This window comes from Bos grunniens, chromosome 29 (genome assembly GCF_055505025.1).
Source record: "Bos grunniens cultivar Pamir isolate PY7600 chromosome 29, Bosgru_T2T1.0, whole genome shotgun sequence".
Classification (NCBI taxonomy): Eukaryota; Metazoa; Chordata; class Mammalia; order Artiodactyla; family Bovidae; genus Bos; species Bos grunniens.
Window position 1 is genome coordinate 40,020,176 of NC_141193.1, and position 22,766 is coordinate 40,042,941.

Genomic DNA, 22,766 nt, shown 5'->3' on the forward strand with positions numbered 1-22,766 from the left:
AAAATGCCTGTCTGAGGAGGCCTTAAAAATAGCTGTGAAAAGAAGAGAAGTGAAAAGAAAAGGAGAAAAGGAAAGATATACTCATTTGAATTCAGAGTTCCAAAGAATAGCAAGGAGAGATAAGAAAGCCTTCCTCAGCAATCAATGCAAAGAAATAGAGGAAAATAATAGAATAGGAAAAACTAGAGATCTCTTTAAGAAAATTAGAGATACCAAGGGAACATTTCATGCAAAGATAGGCTCAATAAAGGACAGAAGTGTATGGACCTAACAGAAGCAGAAGATATTAAGAAGAGGTGGCAAGACTACACAAAGAAGATCTTCATAACCCAGATAACCACAATGGTGTGATCACTCGCCTAGAGCCAGACATCCCAGAGTGTGAGTCAAGTGGGCCTTAATAAGCATCACTACGAACAAAGCTAGTGGAGGTGATGGAATTCCAGTTGAGCTATTTCAAATCCTAAAAGATGATGCTGTGAAAGTGCTGCACTCAATATGTCAGCAAATTTGGAAAACTCAGCAGTGGTCACAGGACTGGAAAAGGTCAGTTTTCATTCCAATCCCAAAGAAAGGCAATCCCAAAGAATGCTCAAACTACTGCACAATTGCACTCATCTCACATACTAGTAAAGTAATGCTCATAATTCTCCAAGCCAGGCTTCAGCGATACATGAACCATGAACTTCCAGATGTTCAAGCTGGTTTTAGAAAAGGCAGAAGAACCAGAGATCAAATTGCCAACATTTGCTGGATCATCAAAAAAGCAAGTGAGTTCCAGAAAAACATCTATTTCTGCTTTATTGACTATGCCAAAGCCTTTGACTGTGTGGATCACAATAATGTGTGGAAAATTCTGAAAGACATGGGAATACCAGACCACCTGACCTGCCTCTTGAGAAATCTGTATGCAGGTCAGGAAGCAACAGTTAGAACTGGACATGGAACAACAGACTGGTTCCAAATAGGAAAAGGAGTACGTCAAGGCTGTATATTGTCACCCTGCTTATTTAACTTGTATGCAGAGCACATCATGAGAAATGCTGGGCTGGAGGAAGCACAAGCTGGAATTAAGACTGCTGGGAGAAATATCAATAACCTCAGATATGCAGATGACACCACCCTTATGGCAGAAAGTGAAGAAGAACTAAAGAGACTCTTGATGAAAGTGAAAGAGGAGAGTGAAAAAGCTGGCTTAAAGTTCGACATTCAGAAAACTAAGATCATGGCATCTGGTCCCATCACTTCATGGCAAATAGATGGGGAAACAGTGGAAACAGTGTTAGACTTTATTTTGGGGGGCTCCAAAATCACTGCAGATGGTGATTGCAGCCATGAAATTAAAAGACACTTACTCCTTGGAAGGAAAGTTATGATCAACCTAGACAGCATATTAAAAAGCAGAGATATTACTTTGCCAACAAAGGTCTGTCTAGTCAAGGCTGTGGTTTTTCTGGTGGTCATGTATGGATGTGAGAGTTGGACTATAAAGAGGGCTGAGTGCAGAAGAATTGATGCTTTTGAACTGTGGTGTTGGAAAAGACTCTTGAGAGTCCCTTGGACTGCAAGGAGATCCAACCAGTCCATCCTAAGGGAAACTGGTCCTGGGTGTTCATTGGAAGGACTGATGTAAAGCTGAAACTCCAGTATTTCGGCCACCTGATGTGAAGAGCTGACTCATTTGAAAAGACCCTGATGTTGGGAAAGATTTAAGGGAGGAGGAGAAGGGGACGACAGAGGATGAGATGGTTGGATGGCATCACCGACTCAATGAACATGTATTTGGGTAAACTCTGGGAGTTGGTGATGGACAGGGAGGCCTAGAGTGTTGCAGTTCATGGGGTTGCAAAGAGTCAGACATGACAGAGTGACTAAACTGAACTGAATTTTAAAAACTGTAAAAAGTTAAAAATAACAATTTCTTTCAAACCCTTCGAGGTAAACACTGTTATCCTGAAGGAACATTTCTGTTTCCTTCCAGGCTTGGTCTATGATATGTAAACTTCCTTAGTGTGAAGCATCCTAAAAGACTGTGTTTAGTTAAAATTACTACCTGGCATGGGAGAAAAAGCATTGGCACCTGACATCTCTAACCTGAGTCCTTTATCTGCCACAAATTACTCATATGACTGTGTGATCTTGGTTAAGTCTCCTAATTTTGCTGGACTTATTTTCTCAATTAAAAAAAATGTTGGGATGCAATCTTCTCTAATCCTTTCTGATCAAGCATTTTATAATTAAATGATGCTTAGGGCTCACAGGATATACCATTAGCTTTATCCTTATTTGCAACACATATTTTCTTGCATTTCTTTTTCTTTATAGTTGGAACTATAAAGAAATTTTTCTTCGTAGAAGGAATGTTAGAGAAAGGGAATGGCAATTACCCTCACCTTGCCAGACACTGACATTTACTTAGCATGCTGAGCAAACTTGCAGAGTGACTGGTGCTGAAAATAAAGTCCTTTTGCATGTCTTAGTCTGTCCCTTTTCAATCTTCTAAGTTTGTCGAATTGATTTTTGTTTTATTACCCTTCACGGGGTCAATCAGAGTTTCTGAGAGGTTTCTTGCTCTGGACCTTGATCCCACCTTTGAAACCTAGCAGCGCACGTTCCAAGGACCCCACCCTCAAACCCTCCAGGACACACGCGAGGAGTCCACCCACGATACAGTTTCCCCAGAGCGCCTGCTGTTGACAAGTGTAGACTACAAATAAAAGCGACTTTAACAAACAGTAGGCATCACCTGTCACAATGCACCGTAGGTAGGATGAAGACAATCTGTTTCTGTGGCCTAATTCAGAAATCTCAGGAAAAGTGGTACATCTCGCTTCCTCCCAAGAGAGTAAGGGTGAACTACAACCCAGAGCCGAGGATTCCACTCAGTCACCGAGTCTTCCGTGCACTGCCTTCAGCAGGGAGAAGAGCTCCCATTACATGTCAGCCTCCTTTTGAACTGTGAGTCATTGGGTCAAGTGAATACTTACCACCTGTCATTCTATACAGTGTCACTATCTGCTCACGTGTCATACGGACAACATATAACATTGCTCCTACCCGTAGAAAGGGGACAGGGAAACACTCCGTTTTCATTTACACAGTGTTATTCCTCGTGGAGGACTGGCAGAGTGATTTGGTCTGTTCTTCAGGTTCACTATTCCCCTGGGTATTATGGGATGGAAATGCATGAAGAAGAACCAAAGATCGCTGGCCAACTCTCTCAGCAGCTGACTTTGGACCTAGCACGAAAAAAGGAAGGGTCTAAAGACTGAGTCAATTTGAGTGGGCAGATGTGGAGTTAGAAAGAGCCCGACTCTTGAATATATGTGGATTTTCACTTGCTGACCTAAGGGAAACAGAGCTTCCCTGGTGGCTCAGTGGTAAAGAATCCGCTTGCCAATGCAGGGGATGTGGGTTTGATCCCAAGTTTGTGAAGATCCCCTGAAGGAGGAAATGGCAATCCACTCCAGGATGCTTGCCTGGGAAAACCCATGGACAGAGGAGCTGGTGGGCTATAGTCCATAGGGTTGCAAGAGAGTCAGACATGACTGAGCAACTGAGCATGCGCACACTCATGACTTAAGGAAGCAGAGGGGGCCGCAGGATACTTCATGTGAGAGGTCTCATCGAGTGGTGCAGCAAGAACATGCAATACAGTAAGGGTCCTTTTAGAGAGAAGGGAGGGAAGAAAGCAACAGTCTATGTCCAGAGGAGGACTCAGGGAATGCAACTCTCCTTGTCTGTGATTTGTAGAGGTCTGTGGCCAGAGATTTCTAGGAACTCTGACCAACTCCAGGCCTGCAGCTCCTTGAAGCATCACTGGAAAGACCTCCAACCACTCCTTCCTGACTTCCCACAATCATTATCCCCATTCCTTCTTTTGTAATTTCATTTAACTTTGGGATTCTAAAAAGTAGATCATCTCCCGAGAAAGTTTTTGATGCTCTGGAAAATGAAAATACCAATGCTGCCCAACCAAGGAAAGTCTGTCTTCTTTGCTTCTCTGCTGGAAAAGAGTCTAGATTAGAGGGCTGCTTTCATGGGTCACAAAGATCCCAGGGGAAAAGGCACCAACATGAAAATCAGGACAAAGAGTCTGGCTGGGACAGAAACAGAGCTGCTTTGGAGAGAGCAAGAGAAATGGGGATGGCAAGACCCCCACCTGAGCAAAAAAGCCCCAGATGAGCAAGAGTCCCACACAGTACCTGTCAAAACACGGAGGTGTGGGTCTCAGGGTTGTGAATGCAAGCTGCCCCGCTGGGAGCCCTGGTCCAGGGCAGGAAGGAAAGGCTTCTCATCTTGCCCCTGCCAGACACTGCCCAGCTCCTAGAAGGCTGGCGTACACATGGAGCGCCGGTGTGGACAGCCGTGGAAGAGGAGATGGAGATCTGAAATGACATCATTCTAAGGGCTGGGACAGGGACAGAGGTGAGGAGACAGAATGACCTGTCGTAAGTGAGGAGTGTCCTCTGGGGAAATAATGGGAAATAAGAGTGCAGATGTGGTTGTTCAGGACAATGCATGAGCCAGCAAACCTCTGCAAAGAAGACAGGGAGGGCCGCAGGACCAGCAGGTATGCTGGTGGACGGGTCTCCTGATGGTCTGGTCAGAGACTTCTGTTTTTACTCACAGTGCCTTTCCTCAAGACCAGGAAAAGCTGAAGGTCTCCCTATAAGGAACGTAGTGCTAGCAAGACAGTAAGACTTTATCTAGCAGCTTGACACGTGAGAATGCAGAGAGCTGGAAGGAAATCTGGGCTGTTACTCGACCTTCCGATCTCATATGAAAACAGTCTGAGGCTTCCCTCGTGGTCTAGTAGTAAGGTATCTGCCTGCCAATGCAGGAGACACAGGTTTGATTCCTGATTCGGGAAGATCAGACACCACACAGCAGCTAAGCCCGTGAGCCACAACCGCTGAGGCTGTCCTCTAGAGCCTGAGAGCCGCAATTACTGAGCCCACATGTCGCAACTACTGCATACAGCTGTATGCCCCGGGGCCTGCACTGAGCAGGAAGGGAAGCCATCGCAATGAGATGCCCGTGCACCGCAACTGGAGAGTAGCCCCCACTCACCGCAACGAGGGGCTTCCCTGGTGGCTCAGACGGTAAAGAATCTGCCTGCAGTGCGGGAGACCCAGGTTCAATCCCTGGGTCAGGAAGATCCCGCTGGAGAGGGAAATGGCAACCCACTCCAGTACTCTTGCCTAGAGAATTCCATGGACAGAGGAGCATGGTGGGCTATAGTCCACGGGGTTGCAAAGAGTTGGGACACAACTGTGTGACTGTCACTTCACTTCACTGCAACTAGAGAGAGTGTGTGTGTAGCAACAAGGGCTCAGCATACCCAAAAACAAACAAACAAAAATTTAAAAAAAGAAATAATGCCTAGAAACCAATGAATACAAATCTATAACTGTAATATCTAGGAGAAATATAGGATGGATTCAGAATAAATAAGGTTGAAAGCTAAGTGAAATTCATGTATATTTGAAAAATACAATCCATAATAAATTGCTAGACATTTTTTTCCATATTACCAATGTCAATTATATCCACAAAATTAACCCTCTGGGCCCAGTGGTCCCTAAACCTCCTGAGAGGAGGGTCTGACCATTTCTGGATTCTGTATCCCCAGAAGTCCCCACCATATAACAGGCATTTAATATATATTTGTGGGCTGAGTGACAGTTTCCTCAACTGGAGCATATAAAGTCTGACTAGATTATTCCAAGGTTATCGTTCATCTCTGAACTTGTATTAGCCTCTAGTTATTTTTAAACCTATAAGGCTTGACAGAATGATAGCCTCATAATGATGACAGAGGCATAAGTAAGGAAGCAGAACATCAGAATATGAGAGGGATGAACATAACAGAGAGAAATATGATTTTCATCCCCGGCCTCAGTCTGGGCCAATCCAGTCTGTTAGGCAGGTTGTTCATAAGAACGCTTGGCCAAGGGAATGAGCTAGGGCTGAAATCTGACCTGAATTCCATCTACATGTCATACTGGGGACCCTGGCACATTTTGTCTTTCATCTTGAAGGGGAGAGATTTTAAAATTTAGACAAAGGCTCTGGCTAGGTTAGCTGAGCCCAGTATATGCGCCACCTCCCCACCCTCGGCTTAAAGCCAACCACACAACTTCTCTTCACTCTCTAATGTATTCATTTTCTCTGGAATAGAGTGATCTTAGGTTATAGTATTCAGTTTGGAATACACACCTCTGCTGACTTTGAAAATCCTGTTCAAGGGATCCTTTAAACTTCATATGAGCTTAAGGTCTACAGAACTGAATTAAAGAGTGGAAATGGAAGATTTACTTTTTCTGTTGCGAGACGTAAATTTTGATCCTTTAATGAAAACAAAATTCTACATTCTGAAATACTTGGATCTCTGTACAAATATAAGCAGCCTTGCACAGCCCTTCCTCCCACACTGCCAACCCTAACATTCATCTCCCTTTACAATTCACTGGGCTCACCATCAGGCTATGAATGAAAAGGGCCTTGTATAATAGTCCTTTATTAAAAATTCATTCCCACCTCAGCCTGAGCTATCTATTTAGGGGGTCATACCATGTCATCTGGGGCTTTCCAGGTGGCTCAGTGGTAAAGAATCTGCCTGCCAATGCAGAAGACATAAGAGACACAGGTTTGATCCCTGGGTCAGGAAGATCCCCTGGAGTAGGAAATGGCAACCCGCTCCAGTATTCTTGCCTTAGAATACCATGGACAGAGGGGGCTGGTGGGCTGTAGTCCATGCGGTCGCAAAGAGTCAGACACGACTAAGCAACTGAGCACACACACTATGTCACTTAATTCACACATATAAATAGCCAACATTAACAGGGCGCTTCATACTTATCAGGCACTGCTCTCTGCAGTTTACATATAACTTCATGAAATCTTTACAGCAACCCATGAAATGGATACCACTATTATCACTATTATAAGATTCAGGATTCAGAAGCTCAGAGTAGTTGTCAGCTGCTCAAGTTTACATAATTCGGCAGTGGTGGAGGCAGCTAACACTTTTATTGTAGGGGGGCAGGAGGAGAAGGGGACGACAGAGGATGAGATGGCTGGATGGCATCACTGACTCGATGGACGTGAGTCTGGGTGAACTCCGGGAGTTGGTGATGGACAGGGAGGCCTGGCATGCTGCGATTCATGGGGTCGCAAAGAGTCAGACACGACTGAGCGACTGATCTGATAGACTCTTAACCATATATTTATTATCTATCTATTGAAATCTGACTATGATCAAACGATGCAAATTTTATCCCCCTCAGAATTTAATACTTAAGTGTTAACGTCTCATGAGAATAACATTCAATAAATATTTATTGAGCGCATGTGAAAGGACCGATTCTGGTAGCAGCCTGCCAGATTCAAATCCTGTCCTAATCCTGAGTGACCTTAGATAGGTCACTTAATCTCTCCAGACTTCAGTTTCTTCGCTTGCAAAATGGGGAGAGTAATAAAAGCACATACCTTCTTGGACCGCGGTGGAAATTAAGGAGCTAATTTGTATAAAGTGCAGTCTGGCAGCCAATAAGATTATGTAAACAATAGCGAATGATTTCTTCTTCTCCTTCATCACTATCATCATCAGTATAACTATCAGGACCACATGTCGGGACAGGAAATACGACAGTAAATAAAACAACAAAACCCTTGCTCTAATGAAATTAATATTCCAAGTCCTGGTATACTCCGTTTTAACAATCTCATCCCATTGTTTCCATTTGTAAAAGATGTATCCGAGCTTTTCTGCAAAATTAGAATAATTGTATCTACCCCAGAGATTGTCATGAGGATAAAATGAGTTAGTACCTATAAAATTTGGAACAGTACCATGTACATAAAAGCACTCAACACACATCAGTGGTTTAAATTTGTATCTGTGCTGTGGGTGTTATGCTTCGATGTCACTGTCTTGATTCTTTCTGAGTTTCTATAATTTGTTGCTATAGTGATTTTCCATAGCGTTTTCTCACAGCTACTTTGCCTCCGCAAAGAATTGCTTTTGAAATTAAGCTTATCTTTCAGTTTCTTATGGCTTCCAATAACACACTGGTTTACTAAAGTAAAAACAAATACTGCTCCCCCAACAAAAAAAAAATATACTAAAACCGAGGGAAAATACTCATAACAGCTCAGGTAGGTAAATAATCTGGCTTTTTAAAAACAGCTAGTCAATTAAATTTAGATTGTTGCACCACAGAGAGTTATTTGAATGTCTCAAGAAAGGAATTTTGGAATAAGACCAATCTGAGTTCATTTCCAAGCTCCCCTGAGACTCCCTCTCTGGACCTGCCAGGGTTATTGCAAAGAGTAAATGAGAGTTTAGGAACAGAGTGAGTAGCCTGCCTTCTTCCCTCCTTCACACTACATGATGTGATCTTAAATGTGCCCCCAAATTCTTGAATTCTTAATGAAAGAACATCTCCTAGATCTCTAAGAAGAAAGTGAAGAGCAACAATAAATGGTATTTTTTTTAAGGGTCTATATATGTGTATGGGCTTCCCCGGTGACTTAGTGGTAAAGAATCCGCCTGCAGTGCAGGAGACCTGGGTTTGATCCCTGGATTAGGAAGATCCCCTGGAGGAGGGCACAGCAACCCACTCCAGTATTCTTGTCTGGAGAATCTCATGGACAGAGATGCCTGGTGCTGCAAGGAATCCACAGGGTCACAAAGAGCTGGACACAACTGAAGTGACTGAGCATGCACGCATGAATATACAGGTACACACCGCTATATTTAAAACAGATAACCAGCAAGGCCCTACTGTACAGCAAAGGGAACTGCTCAGTGTTATGTGGCAGACTGGATGGGAGGCGAGTTTGGGTAAGAACGGATACATGTATATGTATGGCCGAGTCCGCCTTTGCTGTCGACCTGAAACTATCACAACATTGCTAATCGGCCATACTCCAACATAAAATAAAAAGTTAACAAAATTTTTAAAGGGTCTATATAGAAAATTCATTAATTTCAAAGCAAGGGGGTTTCTTTCAGTGAGAATCCCTGCACAGAAAAGAGGCTATAAAATGGAATGTGGCAAGAGCCACCTCTGTGACTTTGCGGGAGTCAATTAATTTCTCTTTAGTGTCCTTAATTCAAATTGGGCTTGGTGATCACTCTACTTCAAAAAAGCAGCGAAGGCCTTTGAAGGAGAAGCTGCTGCAGAAACGCGAGAAGGAATCGGGCCTTAAGAGCCATGCCCAGAGGGTTTCCTCTCCTGGTTTTAATTAAAAATGAAATTAAGAATTCTTTCAGATTATATCAGCCTTTTAAAGAAGGCAAAAGAAGGTCAATGATTTGTTAAGCATCTTCTTTCTTCTTTTAATGGTGCATTTTCCAGATTACATCATGTGAACAAAGCTCAAATTTGCTTTCAGGAGCCACAGATTTGTGGCAGCGTGGATATAAGATGTGGGGGACTGAGTGACGAGCCACGGTGAATGAGAAGGATTACGGCTCCCAAGAGCAGAAGCCTGTCTGCTGTGGGAAAGCCCCCACTGGAGTCCTGGCTCTCCCCTTTACTACATCAAAACCCACCCTCTGCAAAGTTGTTGGGATACTTAGAATCAAGTATGTATACATATGGAAAGTGTCTGGCTACTAATCTGTGCTCCAGAGTAGCTATCATTTTGTCTACATTCCTAAAAGTTACACATGGGCTAGAAATACTGCTACGTAAGTAGACTAAAAAACATATATGAGGCCACATACGGGGCTCCCCAGGTGGTGCTAATGGTAAAGAACCTGCCTGCCAATGCAGGAGACGTAAGAGATGTGGGTTCAATCCCATGGAAGAAGGCATGGCAACCTATTCTAGTATTCATGCCTGGAGAATCCCATGGACAGAGGAGCCTGACCAGCTACAGTCCATAGGGTCACAAAGAGCTGGACATGACTGAAGTCATTTAGCATGCACACGTGTACTTCAGAAATATGCCATCTTTTACAGGGATAACTATAAATGTAATAATAAAGGGGGAAACATATGACTTTGCCAGTGGTAACAAGGAGGATGCTGCCCTTAAGAATGATAAAAGAAATGAACATCCACAGCTTTCTTATGGCATCTGGGCATATACCTGTGCTGATAAATATTCACCTGATTTGTTATAACACTAAAAATAAATATACATTAGCTCAAGGCTTTACAATAGAATAAGCACGTGAAAACAATAATGACTAATGTATGTGGTGCCTAGATAAAGATTCATTTTCTCCACTTCCCTGGATCCTCACAACAATCCTAAGAGGAGCACAGCCCAGATATGATTATTTTCCCCTTTTCTGGTGAATGAAAGGTCAAAGGAAGGCCTCAAACCTAGACAGTCTGGACACAGTCCTTGGCTCCTCTATGACATTGGTTGCCTTCATCTCGAGGAAGACACCTTCCCTCTACTCTGCCTCCCTTTCCTTCCATTAATTTTCCTTCTACAGAGCTTCAAATTTTTGAGGACAAAGGTCTGTATAGTCAAAGCTATAGTTTTTCCAGTAGTCATGTATGGATGTGAGAGCTGGACTATAAAGAAGACTGAGCATCAAAGAATTGATGCTTTCAAATTATGGTGCTGGAGAAGACCTTTGAAAGTCCCTTGGACTGCAAGGAGATCAAACCAGTCCATCCTAAAGGAAATTAACCCTGAATATTCTTTGGAAGGACTAATGCTGAAGCTGAATCTCCAATACTTTGGGTACCTAATGCAAAGAGTCAACTCATTGGAAAAGACCCTGATGCTGGGAAAGATTGAAGGCAGGAGGAGAAGGGGATGACAGAGGATGAGATGGTTGGATGGTATCATTGACTCAATGGACATGAGTTTGAGCAAATTCTAGGAGATGGTGAAGGAGAGGGAAGCTTGGTGTGCTACAGTCCACAGGGTCACAAAGCTGGACATGACTGAGTGACTGAACAATGAAATTGAGGACAAGAGTGTCCCCTGTCTCCAAGAAGAAGTGATGCAAACACTACCTAGTAGATACTCCAAGCTAGAAAATTCTTCCTCTTAAATCTGTCACTAAGTACCATCTAGCCTGGGCTTCCCTGGTGGCTCAGAGGTTAAAGTGTCTGCCTCCAATGTGGGAGACCCGGGTTCAATCTCTGGGTCGGGAAGATCCCCTGGAGAAGGAAATGGTAACCCACTCCAATATTCTTGCCTGGAGAATCCCATGGACAGAGGAGCCTGGCAGGCTACAGTCCACGGGGTTGCAAAGAATTAGACACGACTGAGCGACTTCACTTCACTTCACCATTTAGCCTATCTGATAATTAGTTAAATATCTATCTATATCTCTCCAACTCCATAGCTTCAGTTTAGTTCTTCATAATTTCAACCTTATTTGATATACAAACTAGTCTCCCTTCAAACTCTTCTCACACAGCAGAGGGATCTTTCTAAAAACACAAACTGGAGCTTCCCCAGTGTCTCGGTGGTAAATAATGCAGCCAATGCAGGAGACATAGGTTAGATCCCTAGTCCGGGAAGATCACACATGTCACAGAGCAACTAAGCCCATGCACACAACTATTGGGCCTGTGCTCTAGAGCCCAGGAATCAAAACCACTGAAGCCTGCGCCCTAGAGCCTGGACTTGAAAACAAGAGAAGCTCCTGTAATGAGAAGCCAGTGCACCACAGCTAGAGAGCAGCTCCCACTCACTGTGACTAGAGAAAAGCCCTTGTAACAATGAAGACCCAGCACAGCCAAAAAAATAAAAAAAATTAATTAAAAAAACGCAAATGGAATTATGTTTTTATTCAGCATTAAAACTCCTCAACAACTCCACACTGCTTACAGGACAGGGACCCAAATCCTCGGCTTGGCACGTAACACCCTCTATGAGCCACAGCTGCCCGTGCCTCCAACTTTATCACTCACTTGACCTGATGACCCACCTAATGACCCAGTGACAGAGCTGCTGGCTGTCCCAGAGTGCGCCCAATAGTTGTGGCTCATGGGCTTAGTTGCCCTGTGACGTGCGGGATCTTCCCGGACTAGGGATCAAACCTATGTCTCCTGCATTGGCTGGTGGATTATTTACCACTGAGCCACCAGGGAAGCTCCAGTTTGTGTTTTTAGAAAGATCCCTCTGCTGTGTGATAAGAGTTTGAAGGGAGACTAGTTTGCATATCAAATAAGGTTGAAATTATGAAGAACTAAACTGCAGCTATGGAGATGGAGAGGTATAAATAGATACTGAGCTAATTATCACGAGGCTTAACCCTGTGCTTTTGACGTGCAACACATTTCTTCCCTCATCTGTCTGATGAACTAAGCGTCTTTGGGAAAACTTGAAGAAAAGCAAAGGCAGAGGTAGATGATACTTCCTCCGTTTAGCCTTAGAAACTCACCTGTACTTTTATTATAATGTTATTATGCATAGAAGTTATATTTGATTTTGAACTTATAGGCTTTGAGGCAGGTAAAATGTTAATAGATTTTCTAAAATTTTATAAGGCGTGGATGGTTGTCAAAGATAGGCCACCATAACTTTGGCTTATGGCTGAAGTCTTGTAACAGCCTCATGGACCTGAGAGATAAGGTTAAGTTTCCTATGAAGAATGGTTCTTATAAATACTAGAACTTGATTAAACAAGGTATGAGTGGGGAACATTCCTGTGTGTGTGTGTGTGTGTGTGTGTGTGTGTGTGTTCACATCTCCACAGAAGGGACAACCTCAGAGCATGAGTCCTCCCTTTGGTATCTCTTCTAATTGCCTGTTTTTAGTTACCTAGAGATTAAGTACACTGGAGAAAGCAGGGGCCTTTAGCAAAGGAACCTCACAAAGCACAGCAATGAATTATTCATTTACATGGTCTTATTCACCTCTGAACCCCTAGCATCTAGGGAAATGCCTGGTGACCTAAAAGAAGTTCCATGAAAATATGCTCTTCAAGGAGTTGATGTTTTATGAACACAAGATGCTTCAGAGATGTTTCCTATCCAAAATCTGCCAACATATTTTAGCTAGACTTCATCTGGTTTATCTCAACCTCTGTTTATCAATTATAGTATAACAATAATTAGGACCATCTATGTAAAAAGACAAATGAAAACATGTCAATATGTTGAGAAAACAGGCAAGCACATGATATTCCTTGCCCCAGGAACATTAAAAGCTGAATCACTTAACATTCTCTCCAAGAAGAAAAACCAATTACAACATCAAAAACCACATTTTTTTTTTTTTAAAGAAAAAGATATCTTTTTTCTTTAAAAAACCAAGAGCCTCTTGGATAAGCAAGAGCCTCACAGAAACACCGTTTGTTTTTCATAGAGCTTCAAATTTTAGTCTGATTCCAGGCTCTGCCCATTTCTTGCTTTTGCAGGGTCTGAAAAGTCAATTACTCTAAACATAATCTGCAGCCTTAGGAGCTGACGCTTTGCCAAGTAATTTAAAGTGCTTTGCTACGGAAAACTTACAATTTTTCTCTTTTCTTTGAGATGATGCTATGGCAGTAAATTGTGTATACAATTAATTCATCCCTGGATATTTGCTAGTTCAAAGAGCTGAGAACTTGGGTATTCAAAAGGCAGAGAATACAGATGCCTGACTCCTTATTTTTGCTGACTTGCCTCCATTCTTCCAAATGTTGATCAGAGATGAACTGGTGCACAGGGGAAGGTGCTTCACAGGCTAACTTTCACAGAAGTAGCTTTCACTGCCATCTAAGACTATAACTACAATCATCAATGTGGGCATACTTCTGAAATACCCTGTGGGAAATTCTCAAATGCCCTGAAAAGTATACATTAACACATACTGCAACTTAAAGATGAGGCATTGCTTCAACATTTCTGGTTGGCCTTTTCAATTTACACCTTTGTAAAAAGTTGCCTTTAGTATAACATTTTGCTCTTTGTCAATGCTTGACAAAATTTGGTTGGATGAATTGACAGATATTTTGTTATAATATTCTTTTAAGGCAAAAGATCCCTAAATATTTTTACTTAACCATGAGTAGAAGTAAGAGTCCATTGTTGATGAAGACAATGGATTTGGGATCTTCATCATTAACAGAGTTGGCTAAGTGCTTGTCTATTTAAGCTCTTGTTGGCTATGGGCTTGTCTAAGTTCTTGCCTACCTTTGATGTTCTCTAAGTTTTTCAAGGTCACAATGGAAAAAGCAAGGGAGGGTGTCATAAATGGAACTAGAATTTTTGAACTTGTCCCCAGAATTACTGGCTGTATTTCAAGAAACATCTGCTCAGTATTTCCCACTGGAGAGAAAGCAAGTAATCTCTGAAAGGAACTGCCCAGTCTTCATGAAGAACTGAGAACTACCGAATCAATCTATAGTATAGACAGTGACCATTAAGAAAACTGAAGGAGAAAGTGAAGGACGCAAAACGAGTTCTAGTCCACTGTTACTTGTTTCCACGCACAGATTCGTTCATTGATGGAGGTATTTTATACCCCTCCTAAAAACTAGGTAAAGCACAGCTTGAGTCACGACCTGTTCCTGAGATAGGTATCTGTTTGCTTATCAGTAGATCTTATTTCCGCACGTACTTAGGCACTCGATAATTCTGAGCTCCTGCTGTGCCAGACTGGGCTAAGTGTTAGGGATATAGCAGTGAACAAAATAGATGCCGTTTCACTCATTGACCTTGCAGCCCAGAATGTGAGAGAGCCATTTGGTTTAAAAATCACATGTACATCTATAAATTGCTTGAGTCAAGTGGGAAAAGAGAGAGACTATAGCAGGGGACCTGATTTTCTCTTTCAAGGAGCTTCTCCGGCGAAGTACAAGTTAAACTTAGACCTAAGATGACCAGCAGTTCATCAGGCAAAGTGTAAAAAGAGCTTTTTGATTTGAGGAAAGAGCATGTGTGAAGCACTTGAGATGGGAAGAGATTTAGTGCATTTCGTAAAGAAAAAGAAGGCTGGTGTGAGCATTGTGGTCAGCAAAGGGAGCAGTGACATGAGATGTCTAAGAGGCAGGCAGAGGTAGATCATGCACGGCCTGGATGCTATGCTAATGACTTTGCATTTTATCTTAATGCAAAGGTGAGAGTGCGCACTGATCTGTATTTTTAACAGATCACTTTGGCTGTATTGAGAATAAAACAGGAGGACAATAGTGGAAGGAGTGAGACCTATTAGGGGACTGTTATAGGTGACGGAGGCTTGGATTAAAGTGGTGGAAAGAGAAGTAAAGGAGAATCAATACATTTGAGATATATTTTAGAGGTAGGATCAACATGTATTTAAGGTGGATTGGATGATGGGTGTGAGGGAAAACAAAGTGTGCAGCATGATTTTCAAGTTTTGGCTTGGGCAACGGAGTAAATGTATGTGCCATTTACTGAACTGGAGAAATGTGGAAGGGGCTAAGAATTTCAGTATCTGTGTATGTGGACAATACTACTGAAATGGATATGTGTGTGTTATTTTTTTCTACAAATAAATAAGAAAAAAATATGAAAAAGGAAAGAAGAGGGAAAAAGAAGGGGACAGAATGATAATAAATAGAAAATAGAATTTCCAAGGGGAAGATAGAGGGTGGCGGTTGGGGCTTGTGGGGGTCAGGACTGCTGAGGGTATGTAATATGAAAAACACATATTCAACATTATAGTAATTTTTCTTTTAATTTGGGAAAAATCCCATATGGTTTTCATCATGCAGATTACAGAAAGTAAATGGAGTAGAATCATTTCTGGTGGGTCTACACAAAGGTGGACTGTCATCTACTTACTGGTGAGTTTTTACGAAGGGATGTATCAAAACCCCCAGGGGAATGCAAGGAATGTGACTCTTGTGTTCATAAAAAGAACATGGGTTAAAAAGTAAAAAAGATTCATTGACACTGAGCTAGAAGAAGGGAGATGAGAAGGCAGGATAAAAATAGAGATAGGAAAGACAAAGAGAAATGGGTGGATTTGGCCAGCAAGCAAAGATGTCTCTGCCACCATGCCTATGGGAGTGCAGGTGCTAATGGCTGTTTGGATGTGAATCCCAGCCTGGCCACTCAGTGCAGGGTGATCTCGGGCATGTCAGGTACCCTCTCAAGCCTCGATTTTCTTACTTGTAAAGCAAAGATAATGATAGCATCTACATCATAAGGTGACTGTCAGGGTTAGCAGAAATAATGCACCAGAAGTGCTTGCTTAACAACACTCCTGGCTCAGAGGAAGAGCTCAATAAACGTTAGCTGCCTTAAGGTAGCTGACTATTTATAGATGCATAATTACTAGAAAGTCATCATTGTAGCCTGCCTCCTCACTTCCGTATGGCGACTTTGCCCTCTTAGTTTCAAAATCATATAGTTCACTGTAACAAGAAATAGATTTATGATTTGTTAAACATATTGGAGGATTTAATTAATTTTTATAAAGAATTTTTCAAAGAGCAAAGCCGTTAGGCTTTGCTTGTTGCAAATTAATGAAAATGCCCTACCGTAGCCAAAAATATGTTTCTCGTTTATTTCTAGAAATGTTAAGATATAATTTAAAATTTGGTATTTAACTCCCCTCAAGAGGCAAATCATTGACTTCTAAACTTATTCTTTGAAAATCTCCAAGAACAGAGATGATGTTCTAAGGAGATCTTATTCACTACGAATCACTCAAAAAAATCTATGTTTTCTCTGTCCTAATAATATTATGAAGCCATGTGAAAATATTCTGTCAGAAAACATAACAACACAAGCACCACATTCCCTGTAGAAATATTACAATTGAGATCCTCCCATTTTATACTAAATTGGAACTATCTAATGAAACACTGTATTCTCTTTTTCTTTCTGTCGCTGACTGGCTGCTACAGGAAGATAGGAGTTCATTGCTTGTTATACATATGCTTTAGAATTATAATGTAGAATTATGTCTAACCTTTAGACTTAGAACAATTTACAAATTTTTGTAGAAAAACTCAAAACATTCTATGATCAAATCTGAAACCCACATTTATTGAGGGAATTGCCTTAGCTGCTCTGACTTTAGTTTTCTTACATAAAATGGCAGTTATTAAGTAAGACAACAGATATAAACACCTTGCATTATACTGTAGAGGTGAAGATTATGTTCTCTGTGGTTAGTTAGTACCGACTAGCTCTGTAGTTTTGGATGAGTTAATATGTAAAGGAGTCAGTTAAATGATGACATTAATTTAATAATTTAGTTAAAATAAGAAACGGCAATAATAGTATCAACTTCTTAGTCAATGTGATGCATGGAGCAGAGCATTATTATTTAAAATGTACTAATCAAGAACGCAGTTCTCTTTGAACCTTCTGTATGAGGGAAAGGGTGCTAATTAAATTCCAAAATGAATTCTTTGGGAAAAATATAATTAATGCCTTATTAACAATGCATGGGGACCGAGAACATTTGGAGCATCATGTGATCACGCGTAAGGGCTCTGTGATCACACTAGGAGATCAATGCTCTCCATGTCTCCCCCTGCCCCATGGGAGCAGAACGGCTCTCCACCCTGAGGAAGCTGTAGGGTGCAGAGCAGCGGGCAGAGGCGGATTCTACCCGTTCGTCCTCGTGGAAGCACATGCAACCGGAGAAGATGAAGTGAGAAAGCGCATGCAGTACCTGGTCATCTCAGAGTCGGGGAGCAGGCCTAGGTGGTAGTGGGGGTAGGGAGCTGAGAGAAGGAAGCTTTTGTCACACTCAACAGGGGAATAGTGCCTGGGAGAAGCAGGCTTATCACACAGTTTGTTCACAGTGCTGTAAACGGGTTCCGGAGGCCTGGTGACACAAGAGAAAGAGACGCAGGGTTAGCACTCAGACTGAACGACGGGCTGCGAGCAGCATCTTACCATAGGTGACAGCAAATGCCCTGAACAACGCCACGGGTTTCACGAGCCCTGAGTTAAGAGGCTCTTCACAAACAGGTCCCCAGGTTAGAAATCACAACTTTGGCGGACATGTGGCATGACTAAAAGTCACGTGTCAGATACCTCAGTAGAGTCACAGAAAGAGACATGCATGTGTGCTCAGTCATGCTCGACCCTGGGACCCTACGGACTGTAGCCCGTCAGGCTCCTCTGTCCATGGAATTTTCCAGGCAAAAGTACTGGAGTGGGCTGCCATTTCTTCCTACTCCAGGGAATCTTCCTGACCCAGAGATCGAATCCACGTCTCCTGCACTGGCAGGCAGATTCTTTACTACGGAACCTCCTGGGAATCCCAGCAGAGTCATAATCAACCTTTAAATGTCGTATCTTTTTAGATAAGCCTGTCTGAAAGGCCAAAATCTGGGATCCTCTGACATGGTTCCTTCTTACACTGGAATCTCATCTTAAATGTGAACTTGACATAGACTTTCTCTGGCCACATTGGCCAGGACACCTTGAAATGTTTCATAGCACCTATTCATATTTTATCCATGGACAGAGGAGCCTGGTGGGCTACAGTCCACGGGGTCGCAAAGAGTCGGACACGACTGAGCAACTTCACTTTCACTTTCATTCATATTTTATAATAATCTTTTCTCAGCATAAAATAACCTTTTTAATATTTTCTTTAATTTTTATTGTCACTCTCACTATACGATAAATTCTATGAGAAGAGAGACTACATTAATTTTTTTAACCACTTACAGTACAGTGTGGCACATAATACATACTCTATAACTATATGTTGACCGCATGTATGAATGAATAAATGAATACAACTTCCTATATTTATACTGCAAAATTCTTGCTTGGTGATTTGTGGGGGGTGGTTGGTTTTACCTAAGAATCTAATAGGTTCCTCCATATATTTATTCATAGTGTGCTCCCTGCCCCCTAGAGTTGACTTCAGAGAGTTTTCCACAAGGAAGATTTTAGTAACATTTCTATTAAGTGAATTCATCTAGGGATACTGAAACATTATCTAAAATAGCAATATTTTTTATAGCTGTTATTGACAAACATGCATATTATGATCAGATAAAATTTTCTATAGCTTCTGGATCCATATTAAAAAAAAAGTTTCACAACTCTCTTCTCCATTTTTTAAGTACATGGTCTGAAAGTACTTTCAATATCTTTCCATTATGTAAGAATGAAAAGATGGGTATTGAAATGAAAGGACTATGAGCGGTCAGGGTCATGGACCCAGAAAGTGTAGCCTTAGCTGGGAATGTTAAGGAGCAAGTCAGGAAACTGGGCCATGCCCAGAGTCACACCCAGGGGGCGCAAATTGCACCTCCTGGGGCCACAAGACACCGGAGGCAGCAAGTGGCGGTCATGAGCCTGAGCAGAGGCACAGGAAGTGAACTCAGTGACGGCACGGTCCGTGGTTCTGAAGCTCCAGCCCTCAGTGTGGCTCCTCCTGTATAACAGGTGCTCAGTCAGTGCAGACTGAGAATGGAGAACAGGGAAGAAAAGAGGGTAAACCAAGAATTACAAATGAACTACCTAATTTATAATATTGCTGTGGCCAATCATGTGATGTCAGCGTAGACAATGTCTAGAGACCTGGATTCTTTTTCAACACAAAGCTTTCCATGACACAGAAGGCGGTTCCTTGGAGTGTTTATTTTGTGCAACACAGTAGAAGGGCTGAGGAGGACTCCAGAGGCCTATCTGTCCTATGGAATAATGACCTCAGTGGGAAAACAAAGTACTTTGCAGTGGAGTCGGCTGGTTCTATCCCAGTGGCTGTAACATTTACAAGAAGAATTAAAAGTTTTTAAAATAAAAGAGCCAGATTTATTAGGGAATCTACCCTTCGAGAAGACAACGGCTCTGTTTTAAGAAAAATCCAGTAAATTCATAAATTTCTGTTTATCAATTTAAACATATACATAATTTATACTGGTAAATACAGCACTTAAAAGAGGCAACTGCAAATGATTCTTAAAAACTGTTCTTTTTTTTTCATATTTGTTTTTTTTATTTCTGACTTATTCACTCTGTATAACAGGCTCTAGGTTCATCCACCTCACTAGAACTGACTCCAATGCATTCCTTTTTATGGCTAAGAAATATTCCACTGTATATATGTACCACAACCTCTTTATCCATTCATCTGATGATGGGCATCTAGATTGCTTCCATGTCCCAGCCATTGTAAATAGTGGTGCTAGTAAAACAGTACTGATGAACCTATTTGCGGGGCAGGAATAGAGACACAGACATAGAGAACAGACTTTGGACACAGCAAGGGAAGGAGAGGGAGACAAATTGAGAGGCTAGCATTGAAACACATACACCAGCAAATATAAGCTCAGCTCAGTTGCTCAGTCATCTCTGACTCTGCGACCCCATGGACTGCAGCACACCAGGCCTCCCTGCCCATCACCAACTCCCGGAGTTTACTCAAACTCAGGTCCATTGAGTTGGTGATGCCATCCAACAACCTCATTCTCTGTTGTCCCCTTCTCCTCCCACCTTCAATCTTTGCCAGCATCAGGGTCTGTTCAAATGAGACAGTTCTTTGCATCAGGTGGCCCAAGTATTGGAGTTACAGCTTTAGCATCTACTTCCAATGAACATTCAGGACTGATTTCCTTTAGGATGGACTGGTTGGATCTCCTTTCAGTCCAAGGGACTCTCAAGAGTCTTCTCCAACACCACAGTTCAAAAGCATCAATTCTTCAGTGCTCAGCTTTCTTTATTAGTCCAACTCTCACATGCATACATGACTACTGGAAAAACCATAGCTCTGACTAGACAGACCTTTGTTGGCAAAGTAACATCTCTGCTTTATAATATGCTGTCTAGGTTGGTCATAACTTTTCTTCCAAGGAGCAAGCGTCTTCTAATTTCATGGCTGCAGTCACCATGTGCAGTGATTTTGGAGCCCAGAAAAATAAAGTCTCTTTCTGTTTCCACTGTTTCCCCATCTATTTCCCATGAAGTGATGGGACCAGATACCATGATCTTAGTTTTCTGAATGTTGAGTTTTAAGCCAACTTTTTCACTCTCCTCTTTCACTTTCATCAAGAGGCTCTTTAGTTCTTCACTTTCTGCCATAAGGGTGGTGTCATCTGCATATCTGAGGTAAGTGATATTTCTCCCGGCAATCTTGATTCCAGCTTGTGCTTCCTCCAGCCCAGCATTTCTCATGATGTACTCTGCATATAAGTTAAATAAGCAGGGTGACAATATACAGCCTTGACATACTCCTTTTCCTATTTGGAACCAGTCTGTTGTTCCACGTCCAGTTCTAACCGTTGCTTCCTGACCTGCATACAGATTTCTCAGGAGGCAGTTCAGGTGGTCTGGTATTCCCATCTCTTTCAGAATTTTCCATAGTTTATTATGATCCACACAGTCAAAGGCTTTGGCATAGTCAATAAAACAGAAATAGATGTTTTTCTGGAACTCTCTTGCTTTTTCGATAATCCAACGGATGTTGGCAATTTGATCTGTGGTTCCTCTGCCTTTTCTGAAGCCAGCTTGAACATCTTTAAGTACTGGGTTCATGTACTGTTGAAGCCTACCTTGGAGACTTACTATGCTTTGAGCATTACTTTGCTAGCGTGTGAGATGAGTGCAACTGTGCGGCAGTTTAAGCATTCTTTGGCATTGCCCATATATAAAATAGATAGTAATAGGAAGTTGCTGTATAACAAAGGGAGCTCAATGTGGTACTCTGGGATAATCTATGGGGTGGAATGGGGTGAGTGGGAGGTTCAAGGGGAGGGACATATGTATACTTACGGCTGATTCACACTGTTGTATGGCATAAACCAATGGCATAAGCCAACACAATACTATAAAGCAATTATCTTCCAATTAAAAATAAATTTTTAAAAGTATATTTATCAGTTTTTACAGATAATTCACTAATACTTTTTCAAAACTTTATTTTTAATTGGAAGATAATTGCTTTATAATATTGTGTTGGCTTCTGCCACACAACAATGTGAATCAAGTTTTTTTTTTTTATCAGTTTATATAAGTAATTCACGGGCTTCCTAGGTGACTCAGTAGTAAAGAATCTGCCTGCCAGTGCAGGAGACAGAACATGTGGGTTCAATCACGGGGTCCAGTGGATTTCCTAGAGGTGGAATTGCAGCCCACTCCAGTATTCTTGCCTGGAGAATCCCACGGACAGAGGAGTCTGGTGGGCTACCAGTCCACAGGGTGGCAAAGAGTGGATAGAAACCAAGCACACACACACACACGTGATTCACACAGTGGGAAGTTATGTAAAAGAAGACACACTTTCAACTAGCCATTGAAATACATCTTTTAAAACAGTCAGATTGAATATTGTTCATAATTTGGACACAGAGAGTTGCTTTTGCTTTCTTGACATAATCAGCTTTACGAAGATTAACACATATTTCCCATGGTTTTAGAGACAGAAAGATGCATGATTCTTATTAGACAAAGTCACCTTGGGAGATCACAGTCTTATTTGTACCTAAATGTGCTGTCTGCACAAAAATTCAGCTTGGGAAAAGTGTTGTATTAAATAGGCTGCATAAATATGAATTAAATAAGAAATGAAGAGACAGGTATGAGCTCTATGGGAATCATTCTGGGTAGGTTATCACAAGAGGACCTGCTTTTATTCTTCAATTTTTCCACCTTGAAACAGTGCTACTGTGGCAGAGATGGCTGGGTTGCTTCCCAAACATTCATTTTACCTATTTCTTAACCCTTTTTTCTCATTAATGGAAACCAAAACTTTCATTCATCACTTTTCCTGTAATAAAGATTTTTATTTCTCAGTTTTGTAGGTAGATGTGGCTCTGGGATTTATGATATGGCTGCTTAAAGGGAAGCTGACTTAGCTGAGACCCCTGCAGTTTTACTCTTTCCCTCGTCCTCCCTCTGCTGACCTGG

General features: G+C 41.9%; 1 protein-coding gene across 33 annotated transcripts in view; it reads right to left on the reverse strand.

Annotated features, from left to right (window-relative positions):
• Positions 1-22,766, reverse strand: part of DLG2 (discs large MAGUK scaffold protein 2) — a 2,335,250-nt gene that overhangs the window by 543,282 nt on the left and 1,769,202 nt on the right. For 25 of the 33 annotated variants that reach the window (XM_086384611.1, XM_086384614.1, XM_086384612.1 and 22 more), the window contains one exon: positions 17,569-17,724. The exons of the other annotated variants lie outside the window; for them this stretch is intronic. In XM_086384611.1, the coding sequence (XP_086240737.1) occupies positions 17,569-17,724 (156 nt within the window). The remainder of the gene's footprint in view (positions 1-17,568; positions 17,725-22,766) is intronic. 33 annotated transcript variants of the gene reach the window in all.